This window comes from Acinonyx jubatus, chromosome D4 (genome assembly GCF_027475565.1).
Source record: "Acinonyx jubatus isolate Ajub_Pintada_27869175 chromosome D4, VMU_Ajub_asm_v1.0, whole genome shotgun sequence".
NCBI lineage: Eukaryota > Metazoa > Chordata > Mammalia > Carnivora > Felidae > Acinonyx > Acinonyx jubatus.
The window spans coordinates 1449070-1460258 of NC_069391.1; the positions used below are offsets into that span (position 1 = coordinate 1449070).

Consider the following 11189-nt stretch of genomic DNA (forward strand, 5'->3'; position numbering starts at 1 on the left):
GAGGGCCCTTGCCCACGCTTGGGTTTAGTGGTGCCAGGGCTGGGCCTCAGGCCCCAGCGGGACTTCCACTTCCCCGCGCCCCGCCTCCCGGGCCCTGCCAGGCGGGCGAATCAGAAGGCAGCCCCAGAGACCGGCTCCCCCGGGGAGGACCTGCTCGGGCTCCGTGGAGCTAACCAGCACCAGCAGGAAGTGCACGGCTTTCCTCCCGGGCTGCTGACGGCACCTCCTCCTGTCCGTCGGATCAGGGTGGCCTGGGCTGGCCAGCGTCCCACTGCACGGGTGCCCCTCAAGGACCCTGAGGTAGGTGGGTCTGCCCCCCTTTCTGAAGGAGGCCGGGCAGATGCCCGGCTCTGCTCAGGGTTCCTGGGGCAGGGAGCAGCGTCCTCAGACAAGGACCCCAGAAGGGCACCAAGTGCCCTGTCCCCCTTCAGAGCCGCCCGGAACCTGTTTGCTCATCACAGGGGGGCTCGCAGCAGGGGGCCAGGTGTGGCACCTGTGGATTTTAGGCAGGAAAGGCAGGGAGTGCTCAATGTCACGAGGGCCATCCCAAGTCGCCGTCTGTTTCTGGCCGGATAGGGTGACTGAGGGCCGCGGGAAATCAGAGAAGCTCCTCCAAAGACCCTGCCTGTTGCCACCTGCGTCTGGGGGCGGGATTCCCACACTGGCTGAGGGCTGCCTGGCGGCAGGTCAGGGCCTCTCTGAACCCACCACCCACCCAGAGGAGAGCACGACCACACGGCCGCCTCTGGTGTGGCCCAGGCCCGAAGGCAGTGGTTCCCGCCTGCCAACGGAAGGGAGCAGCGGTGGACGGTCCCAATGTGGATGGCATGGCCAGGAGCGGGCCTCCGCCTCAGAGAGAGGAGCCCACAGGTGGCAGATGCCCGGGACCTGGGAGCCTGCAGAGCGTGCCAGAGTGGCCTTGGGGCTGGCCCCTCTCCCGTGGGCGGTCCACACTCACCCTTCCCGTGCCCGCTGTTGCATCACCAGCCGGCCACCGGAAGGAGAGGAGGCGGCGGGGCTAGGCCTGAGCGGGCGCCACGTCTGGGAAGGAGGAAGTCCCGCACAGCACGGCCTGGCCCCGGCGCCTCCCTCCCCACACCTGCCCGTGGGCGGGGGTCACAGAGGCCAGAGCAGGGCATGGGGGCTGTGGGCCACCACCAGCCCCCAGAGCACCTCCACATCTCCCCCCATGATCGTCAGCACACTGTGGACAGAAAGCCCAGGAGCGGGGGGCGGGGGGGTGGTGGTGGCAGCCGGGCCCAGGGGAGGCTGAGAGCACTGCCCTGGGTGAGCTAGCATCCCGGACACGCCCTCCAGACAGCCGTCCAGAGCGCAGCCGAGCCACTGCCATGTCGGACTACGAGAACGAGGACGAGTGTTGGAGCGCCCTGGAGAGCTTCCGCGTAAAGCTCATCTCCGTCATCGACCCCTCACGCATCACGCCCTACCTGCGGCAGTGCAAGGTGCTGAACCCCGATGACGAGGAGCAGGTGCTCAGTGACCCCAACCTGGTCATCCGCAAGCGGAAAGTGGGTCAGTGCCGCCTCAGCCGGGAGCGCGCCCCTCCCCCGCACCCCCCACTCGCCCCGCCCCACGGCCCGCCTGCCGGGGGCTGTGGCACTTGCGGGCGAGCCGGACCGGGTGGGCGGCAGGCGGGCCCGATGGGACCCGGCCCACGGCAGCTCAGCGCCCAGGGCACGTGCTTTCAGGCGTGCTCCTGGACATCCTGCAGCGGACCGGCCACAAGGGCTACGTGGCCTTCCTAGAGAGCCTGGAGCTCTACTACCCGCAGCTGTACAAGAAGGTCACCGGCAAGGAGCCCACCCGCGTCTTCTCCATGATTATCGGTGAGGCCTGGGGCCCTCGCCGACAGGCCCGATGGCTCGTCTCCCGAGGGATGAACTGGGGACAAAAGGAAGCGTGAGGGGCACACGGGACTGCCGGCATCGGGGCTCTGTGCCGCTGCTTCTCACTCTGGTGGAGGAAAGACAGACCCGTGCTGACCCTGCCCGAGCCCAGCGCCTGCCTGCCCGGGGGCCAGTCAGGATCTCAGCCTGCTTCCTCGACGGGGAACACCAGCGCCTTGGGGTGGTGTGCGTCCCCGGAGGGGGCGGCGGGGGTGGGGGGGGGTGGGGGGCTGGTCCTCAAGCCCCGGGGCCAGGTTGCGGTGCGGCGGGGGACCAGGCGGGCCCTCTGATGCGGCCGTCCGCAGACGCATCCGGGGAGTCGGGCCTGACGCAGCTGCTGATGAGCGAGGTGCTGAAGCTGCAGAGGAAGGCTCAGGACCTGACGCAGCTGCTGAGCTCCAAGGACGACCTCATCAAGGAGCTGCGGGTGAAGGACAGCCTGCTGCGCAAGCACCAGGAGCGCGTGCAGCGGCTCAAGGAGGAGCTGGAGGCGGGCAGCCGCGAGCTCAAGCGCTGCAAGGACGAGAACTACGAGCTGGCCATGCGCCTGGCCCGCCAGAGCGAGGAGAAGGGCGCCGCGCTCATGCGGACCCGCGACCTGCAGCTGGAGGTGCCCGGGCTCCCCGCGGCTGCGGAGCTGCGGGGCTGGGGGGCGGGGGGGTGCCGGGCACGGTGCGGCCGGAGGGCTGACAGGGTCTCCCGCAGATCGAGCGGCTCAAGCACAGCCTCATGAAGGCGGAGGACGACTGCAGGGTGGAGCGCAGACACACGCTGAAGCTCCGCCACGCCATGGAGCAGCGGCCCAGCCAGGAGCTGCTGTGGGAGCTGCAGCAGGAGAAGGCCTTGCTGCATGCGCGCGTGCAGGAGCTGGAGGCCGCCGCGCAGGTGTGGGCCGGGCAGGCGCGGGGCTGGAGGCCCACGCGCGGTGTGGGCGGGGCAGGCGCGGGGCTGGAGGCCCACGCGCGGGTGTGGCGGGCAGCGCGGGCTGGAGGCCCACGCGCGGTGTGGGCGGGCAGGCGCGGGACTGGAGGCCCACGCGCGGGTGTGGGCGGGGCAGGCGCGGGACTGGAGGCCCACGCGCGGGTGTGGGCGGGGCAGGCGCGGGACTGGAGCCCAGCGCGGGGTGGCGGGCAGGCGCGGGACTGGAGGCCCACGCGCGGGTGTGGGCGGGGCAGGCGCGGGACTGGAGGCCAAAGCGCGGGTGTGGACGGGGCAGGCGCGGGACTAGGGGCCCCCCTGCGGGTGTGGGTGAGACATACGCGGGACTAGGGGGCCCCGGGTAGGGGTGGCATGCGCGGGACTGGGGGCCCCTTGCGGGTGGGGGGTGCCAGCAGGAGCTGGGGGCCCCGGGTGGAGGGCGCCTGGCAGGACGCCGGTGCGGTGCGGAGAGTAGGGCCCCCCTGAAGCCCGGCCGCTTCCTTGCCGCTCTCTCTCCCGTTCGCCGCCCGCAGGAAGGAACGCCGGACAAGAGCAGCCCATACATCCAGGTGCTGGAGGCGGACTGGAGGCAGGCGCTGCGGGAGCACCAGGAGAAAACCAACACCATCCTGTCCCTGCGCAAGGATCTGCGACAGGGCGAGGCTCTGCGCGCCCGGGTACACAGCTGGGGCCGGCTGGGTGGGCTTGGGGGGCTGCCCCGTGCGCACTCAGCTGCACAGCCCCCCTACCTCACTCCTTCCCTGGGGCGGAGGCACGGGGGCCTGGCCTCCTCTCCCCACACTGCCCCAGGCCAGTCTGGAAGCTGAGGGCCTGCAGGGACCCAGCTGGGCCTGACCAGGGGCCGGGCAGGGGCGGCGGGCGGGTGCAGGCGGTGGGGGCTAGCGGCTGGCTCCCGTAGTGCGTGGAGGAGAAGGAGGTGTTCGAGCTGCAGTGTCTGGCCCTACGGAAGGACTGCGAGATGTACAAGGACCGCATCGCGGCCGTCCTGCACCAGATGGAAGAGGTCGCCTCCGAGAGGGACCAGGTAGGTGCCGCCTCCCACCTGCCAGGACGCCTGCGGGCGAGGTCGCGGCAGGGGTCGCTCCCCGGTCGTGTGGCCTCCAGGGAAGGAGGTTTTAGGGGAGGGCAGTTGTCAGAGTGCCTTTTCTTTCTTTTTATTAAGTTTAGTTACTTATTTTGAGAGAGCACGAGTGGGGGAGGGACAGACAGGGGGAGAGAGAGTCCCAAGCAGGCTCCACGCTGTCAGCACAGAGCCCCATGTGGGGCTTGAACCCACGAACTGTGAGATCAGGACCTGAGCCAAAATCAAGAGTTGGATGCTTAACCGACTGAGCCCCCCAGGTGCCCCGATATCAGAGTGCTTTTAAATAACAAAACCAATATGTACTTTTGAGAGACGTGAGTGATAGCGAGGTGACCCCCTTCCCCCACCGCCACCCCCGCCTGTTGCAGCGAACCCCATACCCCACAGCGGGTTGTACTTTCAGATTTTGTTTGGTGTGCATATAGTTTCGTTTTTGTGTTAACAAAAACGCAAACTATTGTAATTGGCAACTAGTTTTTTAAATTAAAAAACCGTGGACACCTTGGCTGGCCACGCTCCTGGGAACAGGAGCTGCGCAAGTCCGTCTGGGGCTGCGTCCACTCACTGCTTCCCACCACCTTCCCATCACGTCACCTGGGTCTTTTCTAATCAGCTACACTCAGTGCCCCGGTGACATTCTGGAGGGTAACCGGCCACCTCTATTGGGAGCCCCTAACTGCAGTTACACGTCTGAAGACGTTTCCCACAGGGAGGACGGTAACACGGAGAAAGCTCGGTGCCCCGGTGCTGGACACAGTGGGAAGTGGGGCAGCCCAGCTCACAGCGGGGCTGCTGGAGCAGGGCTCAGGAGGGGACAGCTCGTAGCCACCAGAGGCAGGCCGTCAGCCAGGGACACTAGGGCCAGGCAGCCGAGGGGAGTGGGTAGGGTTGTCTCAGGTTGGTCCTAAGTGGGAAGCAGGCACAGAAATGGCAGTTCTCGGTGACCCATCGAGTCCTGGCTGTTGGGGGCCAACCGTTCCAGGGGACGTGGTTTAGCTTCCTGGATTGTTGGTACGGACAGAAGACCGGTTGTGACTCCGGTAGGGCCCGCCCCCGCGCCGGGCTGGTCACCGTGGGCGTCGGGCAGGCTGCTGGCTGCTGCTGCGGGTGGGTCAGAGCTGTGTCCTCAGGTGCGGTCCGGCTGTCCCGCGTTTGTACGTGCGGCACGTCCCCCCGGAGGGACGGGCACGATACAGCACGTTAACACAGCCGCTAACAACCACGTTCCGGACATCAAGCCACGCCAACCCAGTGAAAGCCGTGCAAGGGGCGGAAGTGTGTGCTGGATGCGCGCATGGGGAGGAGTCCAGGGCACGGGGGTCGGCAGGGACTGCTCTGAGACGGAGGCTGCAGGTTTCAGCTTCACCTTTTCTGAGCCCTCCGCTTCCCATCATGAGCCCCTATTACCTGCGCCAGCCCTCAAGCACCACCCTAGGCCGGCAAAGAGGCGGGACTGGGGCCTCCAGGCACCCGGCCTCGCCATCCCCGCGCCTGCCCCCTGCCATCCCCGCAGGCCATCGCCACGCGGGAGGAGCTGCACACACAGCACTCTCGGAGCCTGCAGGAGAAGGACGCGCTGCGAAAGCAGGTCCGCGAGCTGGCCGAGAAGGCCGACGAGTTGCAGCTACAGCTGTTCCAGTGCGAGGGCCAGCGGCTGGCCCTGGAGGGCAGGCTCAAGCGGCAGCAGCTGGAGACGCTCGTCCTGGTGGGTCTCCTGGGGGCTGGGGACCTGCGTAGCGCCTGCTGGGCAGAGCTGCAGCCACCGTAGGACAGCGGGCAGTGGCCCTCAGGGGCACGTGTGTCTCCAGAGACCCCAGGCCCACAGGAAGGGCCGCCGGACAGCCCTGGCCCTGGCCCGGATACTGCTCTGCCGGTGATCGGGGCGCATCCCTGGCCTTCCCGAGCCCCCTCCGTCCTCTGCAAAGGGCCCTCCTCCTGGTGGGGTACAGGGTGTGGCACAGCTCAGGTTCTGGCAGGCCATTCTGGGTGGCACGAGAGGGAGGGAGAGATGTTCTGGGCAGGGGCCCGAGCCAGTCGTGGCCTGGAGAGGAGAACCTCCCTGGAGCACAGCGGCTGGCCTGGGGCCCCTCACCACGCCCCACACTACCCCATGCCTGGGGTGACTGCGTTTCCCCACGTCCTGCTGATGGCCTCCTCCTCTGTGACCACAGAGCTCTGACCTGGAGGACAGCTCACCCAGGAACTCCCAGGACGTGAGTGTGAACCTCAGGGTAGGCTCTGGGCCACAGCCTCTGCCAGACCACAGTCCCCTGTGGGAGCTGGGCCAGGCGCTCTTCTCCCAGGCGTTAGGAGGGCAGAGAGGCCTTCCTGCCCGGTTGCCAAAGAGCAGCACGGCAGGGGAGGTGGGCAGGGGAGGTGGGTCTCGGGAGGGTGGCCACCTAACTGGATGCCTGTCTCTCCCTGGAAGCTCTCGCTACCCCCGGACCTGGAGGCCACCCGGCTGTCAGACAAAGGTGAGGAGGGGAGCGGCCTCTCACGGACGAGTCTGGCCAAGGCCTACTCGTCGCCCTGACTTGGCACCAGCCCTGACCCTGGGCGCGCACGGCCCCATCCACTGATCCTTCACAACCTGACCTTACGGTTGGGGACATTGAGGCTCAGAGGCACGAGAAATCCTCCAGGCTCCCCAGCGAGCAGACAAGAGCCCGTGTGCAGGGCCCATGCCCCATCTCCAATGTTGAGAGCGCGTCCCTCCATCAGAGCCCACTCTGGGTCCGGAAAGCAGAGCGTGGCCTTCTGCTCTCCCCCGGCATCTTCCTGGGTACGGGGCAGGGCAAGTCCAGTGTAGGAGATGCAAACAGCGGGGAAGGTGGGCCATCTCAGGGCCAGGCACAGGGGCAGCAGGGAGACGGCCTGGAGGAGTGAGGAGGGCTCAAGGGGTTCTCTCTGAACGTGGCTGTCAGAGGGGAGGTGGGGAGGGGCCGCCTCAGGGGTGGTGCGGGAGGCCAGACGGACGTCCTCAGCATCAGGCCTCGCCACCGGCCTCCAAAGAAGGCAAAAGGAGGAGCAGCCAGTGCAGAAGTGAGGGAGCTGGGAAGCCTGCTGCTGCCCGGAGACCTGAGCTACAGGCCTTGGAGCCAGTCCCAACATGGGGGCAGGCGGTCAGGACCCAGCAGACAGTGTTAGGGGGAGGTCTGCGAGCCCCAACCCAGGGGTGGCAATGGCCCCTCGAAAGAGTCAGGATGGGCTTCAGGGTCAGAGGCCTGGCCTTCACAGGGTCTGGCCTCTTCCCCTGTGATGTTGCTGAGACTGGATGTCCAGTCTCCCATCACGGCCAGTTAGGGGAGCCAGCCCATCAGAGCACCTTCTGTTCGAGGGTCCTGAGCCCTGGGCCCGTGCAGGCCCTGACAAATTCTGAGGGGACCTGGCAGCCTGGAACGTTCTGTTCCCAACTGGTGCAGTGCCCCGGCCCCAACCCGGAGGAGCAGGGTTGGATGCTGGGGCACTGCTTGGTGGGCTTCCAGCAGCCTCTGCCTGCCTGCCTAGAGGGAGTCAGGAGTGGGGAGTGACATCTCTGAGCCCCAGTCCCCTCATCTACACAATGGGAGACCTCTAGGGGTCCCGAGTGAGGACCCAGGAGATGATGCAGGACTGACCCAGAAGCAGCGGGGGTGGGCAGGTGGCCGGGTGTTGACTATGCTAAGCGTGGTCCCAGCTGCTGGGTAGGATCCACAGGCCTGACTCTCCATTCCAGGTGGCCCTGCCAACAGGGACAGCCCACAGAAGCCCCCTGAGGCTCTGCAGGAGGAACCGCTTCCACTGATCCCCAAGGTAAGGCTTCCTGGGGGGGCAGGGGTCCCTGCAGCCCTAGGATGCCCCCGACACGGGCTTCCGTGTGATGGAGCCCAGGGAGGGTGACTGTTCAACCTAGATGCCTGGGGGTGGTTGCAAGGGACTCTGCCCAGTGCGGTCTTGGGGTGCGCTGTTGGAAACAGGAAGCCTAGTCCTCCCTTCCCGGACGAAGCAGCCTGGTCGGGCCAGGGCGTGGCAGCCGCGGAAAGCCAGTCTCCTGTGCGGCTCTGGGTGGGAGCAGGCGGCCCCGCGCGCTGTCGTAGAAGGGACGCCGGCTTGGAGCCCGCGCCAAGCTGGCTCTGTGTCCCAGGGGCGGGGGGGGGGGGTTCCCCTGGGAGCCTGAGCCGCTCTCCTCCCCCAGAACGCCGGCCTGAGCGGCGGCGAGCCCCCGGAGAAGGAGCGGCGGCGCCTCAAGGAGAGCTTCGAGAACTACCGCAGGTGCGCCGCGCGGGCGGTTGGCGGCCCCAGGCGGGCGTCGGGAGAGCCGGCCGAGGAGGGGCGCTGCGGCCTTGCTAACACCCGCTCGCCCCTGCAGGAAGCGCGCCCTCAGAAAGCTGCAGCACGGCTCGAGGCAGGGGGAGGCGGACTGGGAGAACACCACGGGCAGCGACAACACCGACACGGAGGGCTCCTAGCCAGCCCGGCATGCGAGGAGGACGGGGCGCCGAGCCCCAGGGGCGCAGGCACGCCGGAGCCCACGCACCGTGATTTGCACAGGCGTGCTCTGTCTGTGCGACGCAGATGCGTGCAGCAGTGTCAGAAATGCAGTTTCATAAATAAAGGACTGCCGTGGCTTCGCTCCCGCGTGTACCTCCCAGCCGCGCGTGCACCTCCCGCCTCCAGGGGGCAGTAGAGCACAGCCTGCCCGTCGGCGGACGGAAGCCGGAAAGGGCCGCTTCCGTCGCGTGCCCGCTTCCAAGATGGCGGCTGCGCGGCCTCAGCGAGGCGGGGCGAGGTGGAGCGAGGCGGGGCAAGGCGGGAGACCGAGGTCGGAGGGCGGGATGCTGCGGGCCGCGCTGGGGCGCGTTGGGCCGCTGTTAAGCCGCACGCGGCCCCGGGGGCCCGGCCTGAGGTGGCTGTGGGGCCGCGGGGCAGGCCCAGGGGCCGCGGGGAGAAGGCGGGCCGGGGTCTGGGGCTGGCGGCGTTTGAGCTCGGCTCCGCGGCCCGGGTCCGCGCACTACCAGCTTGTCTACACTTGCAAGGTGAGCGCGCAACGGGTGCAAGGCTGGGTCTGCATCTGGTGCTGCCTGGCGCGGCGGGATAGAGGTGCCCTGTGCCCGCGGCAGGACAGCATGAAGGGGCAGGGCTATCCGGGGGGGGCGGGTTCTTTCCTGGAGAGAGGTGAGGCTACATTCGGGGGCGGGCCTTTCCAGGAGAGGGGTGGGCCTGCGCGGAGGGGTGGAGTTGTTTCCCAGGGGCGGGGCCTTTCCGGGATCGGGGTGGGCTGTCTCAGAAAGGGCCGGCCCTTCCGGAGAGGGCAGGCCCTGCCCAGGGATGGAGTTCATCCTCAGAGGGGGCGGGGGCTTCCTTGAGGGGCGGGGCCAAGTACTTGGACTCACCGGGGCTGCGGCTCTCCCCCAGGTCTGTGGGACTCGGTCGTCCAAGCGCATCTCCAAGCTGGCCTATCACCAGGGCGTGGTCATCGTGACCTGTCCCGGCTGCCAGAATCACCACATCATCGCCGACAACCTGGGCTGGTTCTCAGACCTGGATGGGAAGAGGTGAGGCTGCCTGGACAGGGGTGGGGGGACAGAGGCCTGTGTGCCAGGGCTGGCCTGGTGGGTCAGGAGCCCCGCCCCACCTTTCCCTGGGGCGCCCTTCCAGTCCACTTCCCCAGCCTTGTCAATGCAGGAGGAGCCGTTAAGTTTAAGTTTCAGGTGAACAAGGAACTTCGGTATAAGTCCCCAGGAGAGACTTGTTTTTCTTTGCTAAACTTTTCCACCCTAGACCAGCCTACTTTGGTCCTGCTTCACTGCCTGACCTCTGCCCTCACCGGTGTGGCCTTTGGGGTCTGCAAGACCCAGTTACGTGTCAGGGCTCTGGGCCCCCGCTAAAGTGAGGGGTCAGACTAGGCGACTCTTGCAGCCGTGACTCCCTTTCATTCTGTGGCTCCTTCCTTCCCCTGCAAAGTTTTGTGCAGTGCCCGCTCCCGAGCAGGGTCCTAGCTCCTCTTCTGCCGGTGCTGGCTGGTCGGTCACACCAGACCTGGGGCGTGTGTGAGGCGGTGTGGACCCCTCCTGTGGAGAGCAGTGGGGGGGCAGTGGTCAGGATCCTCCTGGCCGGTGGCCCCGGGCACTTCAGTTTGGCTTCTGAGCGAGTGTCCGTCCTACTTGTGAACGGGATGGTAACAGCACCTTCCTCTGGGGGCTCTGGAGGTCCCTCAGGTCAGCATGCAGGGCCCTTGATGGCACACCAGTGTGGGGACCCACATTCCTGGCTCGAGCCCGGCCTTGGGGTTCCCCTGAAGGACCAAGGTACGGGATGGGCTCTGGGCCTGGAGTGTCACGGTGCCTCCTCGTCTCTCAGGAATATCGAAGAAATCCTGGCGGCCAAAGGGGAGAAGGTGTGCCGAGTGGCTGGCGATGGGGCCCTAGAGCTGGTTTTAGAGGCTGCAGGGAACCCCAAATCCACCTCTGCTTCAGAAGCGAGTGAGGACCAGGATCCCACTCACCCTGGCAAGACGGAGCCTAGCTGACCCTGCCTCTGCCTTCAAGAAGATGCTTCAGCCCTGGGCCCTTCCGGACTTGCCTGTTTTCTGTCAATAAACAAACATCACTCAGACACGATGGGCCCTGGGGCCTTCTTGTTGTCCCTGGTTCCAGAGTCCAAAACGACTCCCAGGAGCCCCGCCAGGTGCTGCTGGCCAGGGCCTTCTGCAGCAGCAAGACCCTGGCCCTCCCCTGTCCCCCTGCACAGAGGACTCGGCTTCCAGCTGCGTCCGTGTGGGAAGCGGCTGGATGGGGAGCCTGAGCCCCTCCAGGCCGTGGCCGGGTGGCCCTGGGCAGGTCCCTTTGCCCCTCCGAACCTCTGCCTTCCCAGCAGAAGATGAAGACGCTAACGGTGATGCCGTCAGGTGAAAGGACAGGAAGACAAGATTTGGGACAGGCGTGGGGTGGCTCAGACTCGTGGCTCCAGCCTTGCTGGGTCTGGGGGAGGCCTAGAAGGGATGGCTGATCAGCCACTGGTCTTCCTGGGGAGGATCAGCACCCCCCCCCACCCCCCATGGGTCCTGTCCCTCTGGCCAGACACAGGGCGGCTCTCTAGACCTTCCTTCCTCCCGTGCTACCTGCCATCCCCCGACACCTGGACAGCGCTCAGGAGCCAGCGCCGACCTCAGCCCTGACCCTTGGCTGCCGGCCAAACGAAGTCAGCAAATCAGGCCGCCCGCTGTGGCCACAGCTGAGCCGGGTGGCCGTGGGGGCGAGGGGGTGGGAGTGTCGGCTGCT

At 67.1% G+C, this 11189-nt stretch overlaps 2 protein-coding genes across 2 annotated transcripts; both read left to right on the forward strand.

Annotated features, from left to right (window-relative positions):
* The first annotated feature begins 2622 nt into the window (after positions 1-2622).
* Positions 2623-8528, forward strand: CARD9 (caspase recruitment domain family member 9). The gene is made up of 9 exons (XM_053204367.1): positions 2623-2792; positions 3359-3524; positions 3745-3870; positions 5444-5635; positions 6102-6161; positions 6359-6404; positions 7646-7722; positions 8105-8181; positions 8279-8528. The coding sequence occupies exons 1-9, from the start codon at positions 2758-2760 to the stop codon at positions 8376-8378; spliced, it is 879 nt and encodes a 292-aa protein (XP_053060342.1). The 5' UTR covers positions 2623-2757; the 3' UTR covers positions 8379-8528.
* A 48-nt stretch (positions 8529-8576) lies between these two features.
* Positions 8577-10524, forward strand: DNLZ (DNL-type zinc finger). Its single transcript, XM_027051742.2, has 3 exons — positions 8577-8945; positions 9325-9464; positions 10270-10524. The coding sequence occupies exons 1-3, from the start codon at positions 8664-8666 to the stop codon at positions 10436-10438; spliced, it is 591 nt and encodes a 196-aa protein (XP_026907543.2). The 5' UTR covers positions 8577-8663; the 3' UTR covers positions 10439-10524.
* The last annotated feature ends 665 nt before the right edge of the window (positions 10525-11189 follow it).

Excerpts from the sequence above, each read along its gene's own strand:
- DNLZ (XM_027051742.2), top strand. The coding sequence starts at position 8,664 with ATGGCGGCTGCGCGGCCTCAGCGAGGCGGGGCGAGGTGGAGCGAGGCG. Across the intron at positions 8,946-9,324 it reads AGCTTGTCTACACTTGCAAG|GTCTGTGGGACTCGGTCGTC; the intron begins GTGAGCGCGCAA and ends GCTCTCCCCCAG. Across the intron at positions 9,465-10,269 it reads TCAGACCTGGATGGGAAGAG|GAATATCGAAGAAATCCTGG; the intron begins GTGAGGCTGCCT and ends CTCGTCTCTCAG.
- CARD9 (XM_053204367.1), top strand. The coding sequence starts at position 2,758 with ATGCGCGCGTGCAGGAGCTGGAGGCCGCCGCGCAG. Across the intron at positions 2,793-3,358 it reads AGCTGGAGGCCGCCGCGCAG|GAAGGAACGCCGGACAAGAG; the intron begins GTGTGGGCCGGG and ends CGCCGCCCGCAG. Across the intron at positions 3,525-3,744 it reads ACACAGCTGGGGCCGGCTGG|TGCGTGGAGGAGAAGGAGGT; the intron begins GTGGGCTTGGGG and ends TGGCTCCCGTAG.